This window comes from Pleurodeles waltl, chromosome 11 (assembly GCF_031143425.1).
Source record: "Pleurodeles waltl isolate 20211129_DDA chromosome 11, aPleWal1.hap1.20221129, whole genome shotgun sequence".
Lineage (NCBI taxonomy): Eukaryota > Metazoa > Chordata > Amphibia > Caudata > Salamandridae > Pleurodeles > Pleurodeles waltl.
Genome location: NC_090450.1, coordinates 939,587,666 through 939,604,821, shown reverse-complemented (window position 1 = coordinate 939,604,821; position 17,156 = coordinate 939,587,666). Strand labels below are relative to the sequence as shown.

Genomic DNA, 17,156 nt, shown 5'->3' with positions numbered 1-17,156 from the left:
GGAGATGATGGTGTATTCTCTCTCCAACTGGGCCAGCATGCTCCTACAGATCCAAATTAGGAGGGCTTTGAGGCTGCAGCTGCCGGGGGTTGTGGCCGATGACTTCTGGCCTGCAGACCCTCTAGGTCTGAAGGCACTGCGACCACATCCTCTTGTAACCTGGGTAGAACGGTGGCTGGCATAGGGCTGGCGTGGTGCTGTGCCCCTTCCATAGCCACAAAACAGGTGAAAGGCAGACTGTGGGCAACTGCTATGCTTAGCGAGTTAGTCGTATCTAAGACGCACCAAATTGTGAACTTAGCTGTGTCTCTCCTGTCTTTCACTGCTTGGGAGAGTACGGCCCTGGACTCCTCCAGGACCTGAGGCAGCACTTGAGCAACCGTATCCCAAATGGTATGCGAGAAACAGCCCAATAAGCACAAGGTGTTCACCGACATCAGTGCTAGGCTGGTGGAAGAAAAAATCCTCTTCCCAAGATGGTCCAGCCTCTTGGATTCCCTGTCCGGAGGAGCAAAAGGAAATGCGCCATGGGAAGTAAAGCCTTGGACTACCAAGCTCTCAGGGGTGGGGTGTTGGTTGAGGAAGCTAAGAGTGCTCGGTGCTGGGCGACAGCGACCGTCCTATTTACAGGAGCCCCTGTATTGAGCTTGGACCAAGTATCCAGCAGGACGTCTGTAAGTGCTTCGTTAAAGGGCAGAAGGGGTTCTGATGTAGAAGCCCCAGGCTAAAACAATTCCATCAAGATGTTAGTCTTGACAGCCACTGAGGGCAATTTGAGGATCTCCACTGCCCTAAGCGCCACCATAGCGCAGGAAGCTCCCTCCTCTATAGCCACAGTAGGAGGGCGAGAGCAAACCAGTATCTGGAGTGGTGTCCAGATCACTGGCCTCTCCTAGCTCCTCATACCAGTCCAAAGTACCTTCCCTATCTGGTGTTCTGAAGGGTCCAGTGATACCTCCCACTCTTCTCCCATGTTCTGGCTGAATAAAATAATGCTCAGGCAATGATCTGGAACCTGTTGGCACTGGATTTGGTGCTGTACAACACTGTTCTGGGTCATCGGGAATCAGGATAGGGCTGGTGCTGCTGGTGGGCACCAGAGAAGGTCGCCTGGGTACAACTGGCACCAGTCCAGATCCAGAACTGGATCCATGAGACTCCCTCGAAGCCAAGGCCAAAGCCACCGGTGTGGAACACCTGGGCCCTCCTGATCTGAGGGGGTGTGGATCCATTTCCCAGAAAAGAAGGGAGCTGTGGAGGTGAACTAAACAGCGGCTCTGCAGAACCGTGCTGGGAACGCTGATACTCCCCACTCGTCGTATTGTTGGCCGAGGTGAAGTTGAAGTCCTTTTGGACTTCTTCTTATGCTTCTTTCACTAGTGTACTGAGGACCTTGAATGGCAAGAAGAGGACTTGATGCTCTGGGTGCAGTCCTGCGACCTCTTTCTTGACTGGGGCCGAGTCCTCTGCGGAGTCACGTATGCCCGTGTTGCCGACTGCCAGGCCGGAAGCAGCTTCAGGGACCACTCCCCCAAAGCCTTCGTTACCAAAGCCTAGCAGTCGGAGCACGGACTTGGAGTCGTGGTCACGTTCGAGGTACCAGAAGCAAACAAGATGGGGGTCCGTAACCGTCATGGCGCGGTGACAGGCACCACATGGTCAGCCTTTCTCAATTACATCCCTTGAGACATGAAAAAAAAAAAAACTCTACATAAAAGTTGAAAAAAGGCCTGTCAAAAAAAGGACCAAGGGGTAGCTCCCTCCGGATCTGCGCTAACTGGCACAGAAAAAAAAAAAAAAGAAGTGAAGCCTGCGTGCCTTGTGGTGCATGTATAGGCCACTGCGACGTCACATCCGGCACCAAATACGCCATGCGGACACAAATGGAGCCAGCAGGCGGCACGCGCAATGGTATTCCTCAGGAAAAGTTTCTGGATTCAGTCTGACGCCTGGGGAATATTCATAGGTAAGGAATCTGCAGATAGAAGTCTCTATCAGATTGGCGTTTACCTCTACATGTATAGAGTTCTAATTAAAATACTTCTTTATATAAAAAGACAAGTTGAATGGACATTGATTTATTGTTCGCGCTGCTTGAACATTTAGTTATGAATTGTGCTCACTGATCTGTATCTGCACTCACCACCTGAAGGAACCTGGACTGCTTGTCCTCCACTACCCAACCGAGTCAGGTGCAGAAGGGGGTGACTGGCCCAACTGAGCGGGATCCTTAGTAGGGCAGGCCCTGGGACATCAGGAGTAAAGGCCCTCAACCACCAAGGTTGGACTCAGAAACTCAGGCTTGCCCTGTGGCCCTCTGAACAGCGTCTGATAACTAAACTTTGAAGAGTGGGGAGGAAGGAGATGGTGCTTCCTTTAGAAGGGCAGAAGGGACTGTTTGCTGCAACCCGCCTTTTGTTCCTTTACGAAAGCACTTCCATTAGATTAGAGGACGGCATGGGAAGTCTGGAGATAGTCTCCTTAGCCTTTGTTAAAGCCAGTCTCTTTTAGCGCTTAAAGGTGTTTTGTCTAGTGGCTTCTTTCCTTTTTGAGCACGTTGTGGGATTATCCCTGGAGACGCATAGGTTAATCTCCTAATATCTGCTATCAGCGGCCTAGAAATCATTACATGACAGCACATGAGGAATATACTTACCATGTCTCAGAAAGGAGTGCAAGAAAGGGACTGAAACTGGCACTCACTGTGCCAGAATATCCAACATAGCCAGCATCCCACAAGGTATTGCGTAACTATTCTGAGATCTAGGGCTGGAGTCTTTGGCAGTCAGCTTCCTAGAAGTGAAGAGACTTCACCTGAAGGGGTCTGCAACAATCTGCAGAAGGAAGTGTGGATCTGCTGGGCAAGGATTCTGCTAGCCTTCTAAGACAGGAGTGCTGGAGGTATTCCTGCATGGATATGGCTGGCCATAGCTGTTTGGAGTGGAGCTGCCCAGAGAAACTACACTGAGTGAACCACCTTGAAAACACCACATCCAAGTGCTGTCTAAAGTATAAACTAAACTAAACTGACTGGAGTATAAACTAAACTGAATTATAGTGCCACTGGTTGCACCATAAGGTCTTGAAGAGTACCCCGGCGACCTCTTGGCCTGGCAGTGATCAGTGGGGCTGACTAGGAAGCTCTAACGGCACAACGAGTAAGACACATAAGAGAGTCCAATGTGCATCCCATGATTATAGCTGTGCCAGTGGTTGTGGGACAGGCATCCGGCATGCAGAGCTATAGGAAACAAAACCACATTCTGTGGTTGGGAAGAAGTGAGCTGTGTGTGTATCGCGGGCCTGAGCACCAAGAGACTGACTGATATGGTGCTGTTGAGACTCACGATCTGTCACATCACCCAGGGTTTCTAAGGCGCTGCTTCTAGGCTCAGCTATACTCTCCTTTCACACTTCTCCTTATGTTTTTTGGTGGTGATGAAAGCAGGGGAGGGGGCAAAGGGAGAACAGAGTGTTTGCCTGGTGCCTGAGAAACACCTATACCACTGCCCATTTGAAATGTCAGATGTCCCCCAAGAGGAGGCAGGGAAGGGGCACAGCGCAAACTGAATCCATATCTAAGCTTCACATTACAACGACCGAAAGTAAAACGAGCTTGCGCACAACATGAGCCCTTAAAAGGGCAAGAGCAAACATCAACAACTTGATTAGTGAACCAATGAGCAATATGCACATTATAGACACTGATCTTTGGTTCAATTAACTTGCAGCTGCCGCCTTCACATTCCCTGAGCAGCAGCTATCTAGGGCATCTGTAGTGCATATTTTGTTAAGTCCTAGATAAGAGCATACTAATAGTATCTGTTCATTACAAACTTCCAGATCTTTGTGTAATATTAAGTAAAGGTACATTAAAGAACTTTTTCTTTTCATCTATATATTGTGTGCACACTGCATAACTGAATGGTATTGGGTGCACAGTTAAACTCTGAGTCTTCTTGATCGGATACAACTTCCAGAGCAAGCTTTGGACTGCTTCCATCACTACCCTGACAGTCAGGCGCTAAACAATGGTACCTGGTGCTCAGTTATCAGGATCCACAGTATGTCTGTCCCTTAGACATCAATGGGGAACCAACTCAATCACTTCAGTTGAGGCCTAGTCACCCCTTTGTGCCTCGGGACCACTGAACAGGTTTCTCACAGTGAAAATGCAGCTTCATGCAGGGAGCAGGTTATTACCTTCACAAATTCTATGTGGAGCTTCCCGGTGAATGTGGACACTTCACCCTGAACACTCAGCTTCCCCTTCTTTACACTGACAGGGATGATCTCATCGTGGGCTGTGCTGTGTCCCACTCGGTCAAAAATGTCCAAGTCTTTAACCACAACATGGCCATTCAAACGTACATCAAACACCTAAAGAGAAGGGTGGGGGAGAACGTTAATTTGTAAGCAAGGCACACATAAAGGCAAACTATGAGAAAAAGGCACAATCACCCATAAGTTATAAAAGATCTGTACATTGGATATGCAGCAGTAGTGTGCTGTCCAAGATTTGAACGGTGTAGAGTTTTCCCAATTTGATGGCACAAGAGCAACTTGAGAATAAATGCCTACTTTTAGATGGCAAGCAGCACATTTCTAAAACCTAGACTTGTAAGGATAGTTTGTGCTTTAAAGAGTTAACGTGTCTAATCAGTTCAATCAATAAGCAGCGAGGATAATCCATAGCATGCACATGTTATTACTGCCTGTAGCTACACAAAAATAAGTGATATTCACTGCTGACCAGAGAGAATTAAAATAGAAATTTTGAAGCAATTTATTGTAATACTCATTTTCACAAAGCCCCATTAGCTTGAAGTTAGTTACTGACTCACCTTCTGCTGAGATTGTGCAAAATAAACTTCAGCAAACTTGACCACCACAACGTAGTCACCTTCTTCCTTGATGGGGACCTCGTAGCCAAAAGTCTCCTCATTGTACCGTTCAGTCTGGTAGAGGACCTGATCTTCAGGATTGGAGCGCAAAATGGGAAGTTTTAGCCCATAGTCCGAGGCTGCATTAAAGTAGAGAAAGAGCATTTTAGTCAGTGTTCGGTGATGTCACATGGATCAGCGCTGCAACAGCTGGAAAGGTCACAAATAAGCCCAACCAACCTCCTGCTCAGTCCCACGTTTCACACCTTTAGCTGAATCCAGGGGGCATTCTGGGGTGACCATGTAACTCATCCTACCCCCCTCTCACCAAGGTGGCATTCATTACTGGAAATGCACACGGTCATGCACAATGCAAAAATCTTGGGAAAACATCACACAAAGACAACAGAAGAAAGAGTTTTGCCCCCTGACAGACAGGGCCAACGCAGGCACCTCCTCCTGCACCAATGAAGTTTAGAGATTAGCTGTCTAGCGGAGGTTGCAGACAAAAGGCTTTTCAGGGTGTGAAAGTAATAGGTTCCAACAGGGAGTCTAAAATTTCTGCCCAGAGGGAACCCAGGGGCCGATAACACAGAAATATATCCAGGAGAGCAGGGTACACTCCCCTTGAAGTCGGTCAATGTTATGAATATTTTATCTTTATACAAATCACCCCAACACCAATAGCCTCGCTTGGGCAGCTAAGAGATTGCTTTTGACTCCTGCGTTATAGGGTGCAGTGGCTGATGGACGAGTGGTAGATTAGTAGAGTACATAATGCCTAATCCCACCCTCTCCCACAGCTATTCCACATCCTAGAGGGACGGCCGTATTTAATGTATATTAGGAAGGGGAAGAGCCCATCAGAGACTGAAGTGGAACAGTGGCAAACACACCCGACTGAACAGCAAAAAGAGGCAAATAAGGAGTTCGGTGAAACCAATAGAAGACAATGTGATCCTGTGCACCTAGGTAACAAAACTCGAGGTCAAAGGCTTTACAGCTCCAGTGGAGAAAAGGCAATGCAAGTATTTCCCATTTTATCCTGGGCAGCTTGCAGGCTCAAGTCAAATCAGATCAGTTGCATGTGGAGCAGAAGGAAAAAAAAGAACCCGTAATTGGCAGAGGTATATTTACAAACAGAAATAGCAATTTAGGGAAGATTACCATTTTCATGAGACCTATCTGTCCAGGCAAGAGAAAGTGGGAGGGATATCCACCAAGTATGTTTTATCTGCAAATACAGGGCATGTCAATGGGCAGCACATTCACTCCCAGTTTGGCCAGGCTCTATATGCATTATTTTGAAACAGTATGGAAACATTACATCAATGATATAATGATACTATGGCAAGGCTCCGAGGAGGCAGTATAGGTCTTTGTGACATGGAATAATGACCTGGATCCTTACTTAACCCCCACGGTGCCTTGGGCGAACTGGTCTTGTCCCGAGACCAGCTTGTCCCGCACCGGGCCCACAGGGGGAGCGATAGCAGTCCCTCATGGGCCTCCCTCCCACACTCTCCAATAGGGGATGGAAGGGGAATCGCTTCCCTTCCACCCCCGCAATCTGATCACGTCAGCACGCCAACGTCAACAAATGCTACTGAGGATGCACTGTAAGCCATTTGCTTTCAGCGCAAGTGCAGAGAGGACCTGAAACAGGTGAGTCCTTCTTCTGGAGGGTTTGTAGGGGGGGAATACAGACACAGAAGGAAAGGAAAGAGTTTTCCTTTCCCCGTGCCTGTTTTGGGTGGATTCCTGCTCCACGATCGCAAGCGAGGCCAGCGATCGTGGAGCAGGCATCTACCCTCTAGACACCAGGGGTTGTTTTAGGTTTATTTTGGGGAGCGACCCCCTGGGTCTATTTTTTTTTTGCCCATCTGCCCCCAATGGGGACAGAAGCCACCAAGATGCCAGGGAATATTCCCCCCACCCCTTTTTTGTGCTGGGGCACAGAACTGTTGGCCATGGGGACAGATTGGCATATTTTTTCAGGTCCACCTGCCCCAAAGGGGGCCAGAATCCTCTTACGCACCAGGGAGGGCGAGTGTGTGTGTTTTGTGGGGGGACAGCCCCTTTGGCAAGGGTCGCCCCCCCAAAGGGGGGCACATTACTGATGGCCGGGTCTACATTGGTAGGGATTCCAGTATTAACCCCCCCCCCCTGTTGTCTGCACACTTTTGGAGTTAGCGAGAAAATTGTGTGGGAACTTGGTAGACGACTGTTTACCAAAGGTCACCCTTTGTATGTAGATAATATCTACACTGGAGTGCAGTTGTTCACAGAGGTGTTCAGAGTAGACACTGTTGCTTGTGGCACAATACGTTCTAACCGGAAAGGCTATCCATGGGAGCTTGTCTGTAAAAAAAATACTTGAGGGGACAGTGCAGTGCCTTGCGGAATGATGAGCTGCCGAAGTGCGCAAACCTGCGTGCATTTTGGACTACAATAAGCACATGGGTGGTGCTGATAGAGTAGATCAGAGGTTGGAACCGTACACTGCTCTCCGTAAGTCTTACGTGTGGTATAAAAAGTTAGCCATACATTTATTTTATTTGGCAACTTTTAACGCTTTTATTGTGTTCAAGGATTGTTCTCTCGAGTCAAGGATGAAATTTGTTAGATTTCAGGAGTCAGTGATAGCCTTATTGTGATGGAACAGGCAAGAGTTCCTAGAGTAGCAGTGGTGGAGGATGTGGCTAGATTGAAAGATCGCCACTTTCCTGATCACATTCCTCCCACTTCCAAAAAAGACTTTCCCTCTAAGAAATGTAAAGTCTGTGCCCGAAGAGGTATCCAGAGGGAGATCCGGATGTACTGCCCCAATTGCCCTTCAAACCCTGGGCTGTGGGTGGCCGGCTGTTTGAGAGTTAGCACACCAACAAAAAATTCTGGGAAATACCGTGAGCGAAAACTGCCTGTTTTATATTTTCATATGTTCAGTTTCACGGGTGGCATTTCTGACATGTATTCAGTTAGAGCTTTTGTGTTTGTAGTTTTGTACTTATTTATAATTAGTTAGTGGTTTCTTTGTTGTTTAAAAACCAAAACAAAGTGATGGTGGTGTGCATGGAGTGGCGCTTGGCTGGCGGGGTGCGTGGAGTGGCGCTTGGCTGGCGGGGTGCGTGGAGTGGCGCTTGGCTGGCAGTGTGCACGGGGTGGCGCTTGGCTGGCAGTGTGCACGGGGTGATTTCCTGTCAGGGGCACTAGGCCTACCCACACACGTGAGGTACAATTTTTATTGGGATACTTGGGGGAACGCTGGGTGGAAGGAAATTTGTTGCTCCTCTCAGATTCCAGAACTTTCTGTCATCGAAATCCACAGCTAGGCACTTTCCAAAAAAATACACCAGTTTTCAATGTAAAAATGTTATGTGTCCATGTTGCATTTCCTGTCGCAGGCATTAGGCCTACCCACACAAGTGAGGTACCATTTTTATCGGGAGACTTGGGGAAACACAAAATAGCAGAACAAGTGTTATTGACCCGTCTTTCTCTGCATTTTTTCCTTCCAAATGTAAGACAGTGTGTAAAAAAGACGTCTATTTGAAAAACGCCCTGTAATTCACATGCTAATATGGGTAATTCAGAGATGTGCAAATAAGCATTGCTTCTCAACACCTTATCTTGTGCCCATTTTGGATATACAAAGTTTTCCTTGATACCTACTTTTCAGTCTTTATATTTCACCAAATGAATTGCTGTATACCTGGTATACAATGAAAACCCATTGCAAGGTGCAGCTCATTTACTGGCTCTGGGTACCTAGGGTTCTTGATGAACCTACAAGCCCTATATATCCCGCAACCAGGAGAGTCCAGCAGAAGTAACGGTATATTGCTTTAAAAAATCTGACATTGCAGGAAAAAGTTACAGAGTAAAATGTAGAGAAAAATGGCTGTTTTTTTCACCTCAATTTCAATATGTTTTTTATTTCAGCCTTTTCTTCCTGTAGGAACACCTTGTAGGATCTACACAAATTACCCCTTGGTAAATTCGGAATTTTGTCTACTTTTCAGAAATGTTTAGCTTTCCGGGATCCAGCATTGGTTTCACACCCATTTCTGTCACTAACTGGAAGGAGGCTAAAAGCACACAAAAAAAATAATAATAATAAAAAAAAAAAAAATTGTGTGTGTCCAAGTAAAATGCCAAAATAGTGTTGAAAATGTAGTTTTCTGATTCAAATCTACCTGTTCCTGAAAGCTGATGATTTTACCATTGCAAACCCTTTGTTGATGCTATTTTCAGGGGGAAAACCCACAAGCCTTCTTCTGCAGCCCTTTTTCCCCATTTTGTTTTAAAAACCCAAACTTTTTGCTGCATTTTGGCTAATTTCTTGGTGTCCTTCAGGGGAACCCACAAAGGCTGGGTACCTCTAGAATCCCTAGGATATTGGGGGAAAAAAGGACTGAAATTTGGCGTGGGTAGAATATGTGGACAACAAGTTATGAGGGCTTAAGCGCAAACTGCCCCATATAGCCAAAAAAAAGGCCTGCCACCGGAGGGGGAAATGCCGGACAGAGAAGGGGCTAAGGTTCACATCGACAACCTTTAAAGAGAGTACTGCATTCCTCGATTTGGTGATTGCTATAAAATGATGGGAACGGTATTACTAAGACATAACAAACCCCCAGATCGTAATGGCCTACCACACAATCAGACAGCTAGCATCCCCAAGCGCTACAGGAAAATCTTCCTTATGGGCAATTTCTACTCATCTGGAGAAATTAAAACACTTAAGACTATGAACCACAAGCACAATACCTCACGAAAAACTACAGACAAAGAGATACCCTGATAAAAGTCATAGATGGAGCAATCCGGAGAGAAGCTCCTGTGGAACTCTCGAACTACGAGAAATTAGAAAGACTGTCTTGTGTACAGTCAGACGAGCGTCCACTCATAAGAAAAAAGAGCATTCAGGCGAACTGGCATATTCTGAATACTGGAAACCTATCCATGGAAAAACCTATTTTTGCTTTGAAAAGATCCCAAAACGTAAGAGATAGATTGATCCACACTGGACACAAAAAGGTCAAACCAGAGTCCCTGACGAATAGTTGGGGGCCTTCCATTTCCCCCTGCAGAAATGTCAACAGGAAACTAAGGGTGTCGACTTGGGGTTAGGAAAACCCCGAGGGTTACAGAACCACACAAACTAACTCAAAACAACTGTGTGTATTTGATCACGTGTGCATGAGAATTAAGGTATGTCAAATGATTACCAGACCAGCTAGAGTGAGAAGGAACCAAAATAAGAATACAACCCAGTATAGACGCTGTATACTAGACGCTGTAGTACAAAACATATGGCACGTTTTCTGAAATTGTACCTAGAACTGAATAACATGAAGTAGATCGTATTAGAAAGAGTACCAGTATGTCACAACTCTACAGCACAACTTTTACTAAAGAAGCAGCAGTGGGTGCTTAAACTGGATGCATCTAGGGTGGGACTCAATGATGAGATGCAATGGAGTCAGTTGTGGAAATAGAGAACCACCAAAGAAACATGTTATGTGCATACAAATTAACCATGATATTTTTCTATGTATAACCACAGAAAGGGGTCCAGGTACTCAATCATTACATTGTATTGCATCACTGTTACACTGAGTGAACATACACTGTCAGATAAAGTCACCCACTAAGATTCCTGTAAATTATAGCACACGAGAATACCTTCTGAATTATATGCCAGTGTGATATGACCATTCCCACATATGTAGGATACAAGGAGAGGTGAAATATGTAATAAACGTGCCAAGCAGCTTATTTCAAACACGAACTGGGCTGACATTCATAATTCATGTTACTTCCTTGACAGTCAAAAATATGAGTATCTATATCTTTGTATATTGCAACTGATTCAATACGATGTACATCACAAAATAGCGGCCATATTCTACGTGTGGAGTCCAATGACTCGGCTCAAGCTGTCAGAAGATATTAGCACCTGGTCATAAGTAAATTTTCCATTGAGACTGATCAAAAGAAATACTGTGTTCCTAATCTTGGTCAGTTTCATGACTGTTATGAAACATTATCCACAGTTTGTCCCAGCAGGTGACTAAGTCTACCATTCAGGACCAGACAGTGTAGGTAGGACACCGGCAGGCAAACCATACTGTACAAGTATGTTAATGGTTATGCCGAGATGCTCAGTTCTAGCTGACTGCTGCAGCTGGGTTTTGACTTCATAATAATAAAGAAGCATTTGCTTTAAAACAAAAATACTGCTGATTAAAAAAATACTTTCCGCCTGTCCTTTTTGGGGGGGGGGGGGGGGTCACTCATGTTTTTTAGTGCCAGCTCATCTGTGCCCCAAAGGGGAAGACTGTTCTCACATAAGGGGTAAGACTGGGGGGTTGGTTACATATCAGACTCAAAATTGCTTTGCTGAGATCACAAGTAAATTGCATGTGTCTGCTCACAGCTGCATGATTTTGAAATACGTAGAATTTTCCTCATATATAAAAGAGAGAAAGTTCTTCATATCAATAGCAAGTTTAAATGGGTGCTGTTATATTTTTATTCCCCAACAGGTGCATCACTTGGACCACGTGAGACACAAAGTATGAAGGATTTGTCTGGTAAGACACATACAGTACCGTGTGCATCTGAATAATCACATCACTAGAGGGTGGGGCACAAATTGTATGTAGTAAGGTTTACTCAAAAGGTCCTGAATAAACACCACTGACCATAAGGCAATAGTGTGAAACACATCGCCCATTGGAGAGGGACCTCAGAACACCTCAGATTCAAATTGTCCTCTTTGTAATCTTTCCGTACATCCCCAGTTCACATAAATAAATGTCTGAAGTCCTATGAGGAGCTATAGTCAATTTTAATTCTCTAATCCATCTCACACTACACCTACCACTATTACTGACCCTTAAGCAGTTAACATGGGCAGTGAAAAGATCCTGACTAAAGAGCAGCCATTGAGGGGCCGGCTTGGCACTGCACCTCCCGCCTAGAATACTATGTGGAAGCATGCCACGGGGTGGGGTGGGATTAGTGCCCCTTAAAGAATTTCTTTATTACTTTATCGCCACCAATAACAATGTAGATCATAGTATATAAATTTGGTGTATTGAACTAATATGCTCTGTTCCCTCCAGAATGTCACATTTTACGATTTCACATCCACTGAGTAACGTGTTTGGTTACCCTCTTCATAGTAATCCCTTATTTATCCCTAAGAACAGTGTCCATGTCTTGGCCAATCGAATACTTGGATATTTAGGGGATCCAGTGCACTATTCCACTGTCTGCCACTCCTCTGTACCTTAATTATTTCTATGCCACTCCACTGTGCCCCATTCCATTATATGCTATTGCACCACACTCCAATCCATGCCACTCCACTCTATGCTGTCGCAATCTACCCTTGTGTACGCCACTCCAGTGTATGCCGCTCCAGTCTATGCTATTTCCCTGTAAGGCAGTCCACTGTACGCTATTACACAGTATGGCATTCCTCTGTATGATATTCCACTGTTTGCCACTCCTGTGTAGCTTACTCCAGTCTATGCCACTTCAGTGGCAGCCACTACACTGTCCCCCACTCCACTTTATGCTTCTGCACCACACTCCAATCCATGCCACTCTACTCTAAGTTATCACACTCTACACTACTGTACGTCACTCCACTCTATGGTATTCCATGGTACTGCACTATACGCCAGTCCAGTCTATGCTATTTCACTGTATTGCAGTCCACAGTATGGCATTCATTGTATGCCACTCCACTCTATTCTAAGGTACTGCTCTATACTCCACTCCACTGTACGCTATTCCACTGTATGGCATTCCTCTGTACACTAGTCTGCTTTACCCCACTCCACTGTCTGCCAATCCAGTCCAGGACACTTGCTATACACCACTCCACGCTACTCTATTCTATGCTATTCCACTATAAGCAACACCACTCTGCACCATTCCACGGGACGCCACTCGACTCTACACTATTCCACTGTATGCCAAACCAATGTATGCAGCTCCACTCAACACCACACAACTGTAGCACACTATACCACACTCTAGTCTACTCTACCTCACTAAATAACCATGTACTCTACGCCACTCCATGAGTTTCTCACACTCTACAACACAGCTTACTAAATGACTGTATGACACGCCATTCCACTCTCTGCTAGGCCACTACATTGTACTCCACTGTGCTGTACTATATGAGACGCCACGAAAGTATATGACACATCAGCCCACTCTATGCCACTCTGACATGTCATTCCACTCTAGCAACACTACTCTATAAAAGTGCAGTCTACAACACTTTACCACTGGACAACACTGTAGTCTCTACACTCCACAACACAACTCCATTCTATGCCATTCAGCAACACTCTACTCAACTCTCTGCCATTCCTCTACAGTTGACGATACACCACTCCACTGCACTCACCTGTACTGTACAACACCACTCCATGATACTACACTCAACGACTCCACTGTATAACACTTTACTCCAGTACATGCAACACCATTCTACCCTACAATACAAGACAATAAGGCACTTCACTGTATGACGCTGTTTTACTAGTTTACACCACTATGCTTTTTTAAACTTGTTTTTATTAGCATTTTCTGTTCAAAATATCAATAAAATTAAACATAATAGATACAAAGATTGACTCAAAATCATAATGCACATGGGATGGCCCGCAGAGCACCCTGCCGGGTGAGACACTCATCCCTACAATATCTCTACCATGCACTGTGTTCAGAGAAATTATGTAATTTCAGATATCATAAGTATTATGACTGCTATGATTTCATATGAAATATGTTATACAATATGCAAGATTATAACCAGTGCACAGAGAAAGGACGAGTTATAGTTAATGTAGTGTGGCGACTGATGCGAGAAAAAATTGTATGTGAATGCATGACGTACAGTAAATGGAAGGGGATGCATATAGGCAGAGTGTCCCAAAGCTTGGGAGCAAGATAGGTATAAGACCAACCTCTGCTCCTAGCTCTTGATTCTGGGGGCAACGAGCAGCTCAAGACTGTTTGACCTCAGGTCCCTATTGGCACAGTAGTGGGGTAGCCAAACGCTGAAGAGCAGATGGATCTGAGTTGTGCTTTGTCCAATGTAAGATACATAATGCCTTACATTTTACTCTGCAGCGTATAGAAAGCCAGTGAAGCATTTTGATCACAGCACCTACCGATTGTGTTTTTGGAATGCCCAGCCATTCTGGGAAACAGCATTTTTATCACAGCCTTTGGACTACCTAAATAAAGGGCACTGCCATAGTCCAGACGAAAAAGGATCAAACCATGAATCAAAATCCTACGTGATAGATATATATATATATATTGTATTATTATTATAATACATATATACACACACACACACACACACACACAAATAAGCTGGCTGTTTCAACCACCAGCTGCACGAGCCACCCATGCAGGCAAACTGCTAAGATAGTAACTTATTAATAATTTGCGCCTTGCACTGCTCGGGCAGCAAAACTTTGAAGGTTGTCTAATCCTTGCGTCTGAAACAAATGGGGTCGGAGTTCGACCGGAATGAGCATGGATTAGATTGCTGGGTAATGGCACTGAGCAAGCCGGGTTGGAGTCTAATGTGCTCAATGACACAGTCGGCGCTGCTCAACTCACCACTTCCTTTTTGAGAAGAAATGTCTACCTCTAGTTTACCCGTCGATACGCTTTCTTCTTCCCAAATGCAGCACATTGGTGCTTTCACAAAGTACACTACTTTCTGAGTCACCAACACAATAAAAACACCGAACCGTATGCTTTTAAAATGCATGCCCACCCCTCTCGCCCAGTCATCTCACAAAGCAGACTGTTTAAAAGCCAAAAAAAATGAAATCAACATTCAAGATCCTTAAACGAAAGCACCACAAACCACTGTTCATTCTGAAATATGAGTCCATTCAACTTAAACCTCAAGTCTAACAGTAGGGCTGCAAGACCTCTTTAAAGCACAACTCGAACAATTTTAGAAGTTCAACTTCTAAAATACATATTGCAGCGTTCAAAGCCAAAAGATACACTGCAGTACTCAATTTTAGGAAGAGACAACAGTTAAAAACTGTGTTTGTAACTCGGTGGAATGCCTACATTCGTACACAACTGCTCAAACAAAGGTCCTATAAAATCATCACCGTATGCTACTGTAGAAATGACATGTCGCAGTAAGAATCAGGCAAAAAAAAACAGCAAAGAAACAACCAGAGAAGAAATGTAACTCTACTGGCTCCCATAGACCATCCACACGGCTAGAGAACGATAAATGAGGAAACAGGGCTTTTAAAATAAACTCGAATTTGAACGAAGCAGCACTTAAGTTCCTCAGAACTTGATTGGACTTTGCTCACACTTTCCCTTTAATCCTCAACAAACCCAGCACAAATTTCTCCACTTTGCACCATTCTCGAACACCGCCACTGTACTATGTTGCCACTCTTATCCACATGCCTCAGCACCTCGTGTTGCCTATGCTTTCCATCACCAACGGAACCCCTCTTTTCAACAACTATACCTTCGGAAATAACAGGCTCTACTCTCGGGTAATGGCAGCTTATCAACCGCTGTCAACTAAGCTGATGGTCTAAAAGAAACTGGCACCGTACACTCAACTCCTTTTATCAGCAAGATCTCGCAGTTTTTCGTCGCCAGCTGGTAATATCTCCACCACCCTGCCCTCAGCAACTGGCACACTCGCCACACCGCTCACTCCTCGGCAAATGGCACTCCCTTCGCCCCCGGGCCCTCCTTTCAGCAACTAGGACTATTTCTTTCACCGCACAACACCTGACACTCTCTCCTCGCCTGGTATCCCCTTACAACTGGCACCCCCACCTCCAGTGACCCGTCAGCAACTGACATCTCTCCTGCAGGGACCTCATGTGAGCAACCTGCACTCTTCTGGACTCCGCTCCACTGCACAGCTGACACTTCGCCCTCAATCAATGCCCAGCCAGTAACCTGTACCCTTTCCTCCACTCTTACCTCTCAGTGGCTGGTACCTCCTTAATGCAGCCTCAGCAACTAACACCTTTCCTCCTCGAGATCCTGCCCCCTGCCAAACTAACTGGCTTCACTCACGCCTGACCCAGTCCTTTCCCAGTCTTTGCAGTTCACGTATTACCATATTTGCCTCTCACCACACAGCTGGCCCTTGGGTCCCTGCCCACCTAGTCATTCATCACAAACTCCCTTACTGTGCCCCGCAGCCCTTACCCCTCACCTCTTCCCACTCGGCCCTCCAGCGGGTCCTTCTTGTAGTGGATCCCGTGCACGTCCACGTGTGCCTCCCCACCGGCGTTAATGGCCCAAACCACCTTGTCCGCCAATCCACTGCTTGCAGTCCCCGAGCTGGCCCCAATGAGTAATAAGAGTCCAAGGAGTGGGGCCTGAAACGGAGCCATGTCCAAGGCTCAGCGGCTTCAGTGGTCCCGTGATGGCACCATGCCGCGCTCCACCATCTCCCCCTCAGGGCTCATTCACTCTTCGCTGGCACTCAGTTTCACCGAAGCAGTGAAGCCTAACCCTGAGGCTTCCGCCGATAGCCAATAACATTCTGCCCCGGCCATCAGCTCATGAATAATTCACACCCCACCAGGCCGGGGGCGTGACATCACCAGTGCGACGACCATTAGTGTGTCGACACTGGTCGACGGGGCGTGGCTGGACCAAGGTTGGGTGAGGCTTAGTCTGTACTGGTGGAACTGGTCGGTTCGGGTTGCAGTGGCGGTTGGATGCGGAAGTACACGACAGGCGCACGCACACGGGAAGGGGCGGGGAAAGTCCTCTATACAGTGTCAGAAGTGCGGCGCAGGCGCGCTACACCCACCATCCTATCCTATGCACATTGACCTCTGCATTGCAGTTTACAGACGAACGTCCCTGTTTCCGACCGGCGGACATGTTGAGAGGAGCAATCTCGTCCAAGCACTACAGAGATACTACTGGAGTTATGGTTTCGCTCTCTTCTTTACGTTTAACAACATTTAACATGTCTCCGTGGTTACGTTTTCGGGCTATTCCGTTCGAAACACTGACGTCGACCTTTCCTCTCGAGCGCTGCCACGGATGTGAAATGTGCTCCAATCAAATAGGTCCAGCGCGGCGCATCATAGAGCATTCTGGGAAGACCGTACTTGCCCCACCCCCTCCGCTTTGCTTCAGGCGTCTAAGCAAGTTGGTGTATGCTACTATTGTTTTTTCTGTGCACGTGTCTGACAAGTAGAGTTGCCA

General features: G+C 46.1%; 1 protein-coding gene across 1 annotated transcript in view; it reads right to left on the bottom strand.

Moving 5' to 3' along the window:
* MLEC (malectin) overlaps positions 1–16,466 on the bottom strand; it is a 45,465-nt gene extending 28,999 nt beyond the window's left edge. Inside the window, exons 1-3 of the mRNA XM_069215053.1 lie at positions 16,147–16,466; positions 4,845–5,023; positions 4,204–4,380 (exon numbers count right to left, since the gene is read on the bottom strand). Of these exons, the coding sequence (XP_069071154.1) occupies positions 4,204–4,380; positions 4,845–5,023; positions 16,147–16,327 (537 nt within the window). The 5' untranslated portion in view covers positions 16,328–16,466. The remainder of the gene's footprint in view (positions 1–4,203; positions 4,381–4,844; positions 5,024–16,146) is intronic.
* Positions 16,467–17,156: the final 690 nt, after the last annotated feature.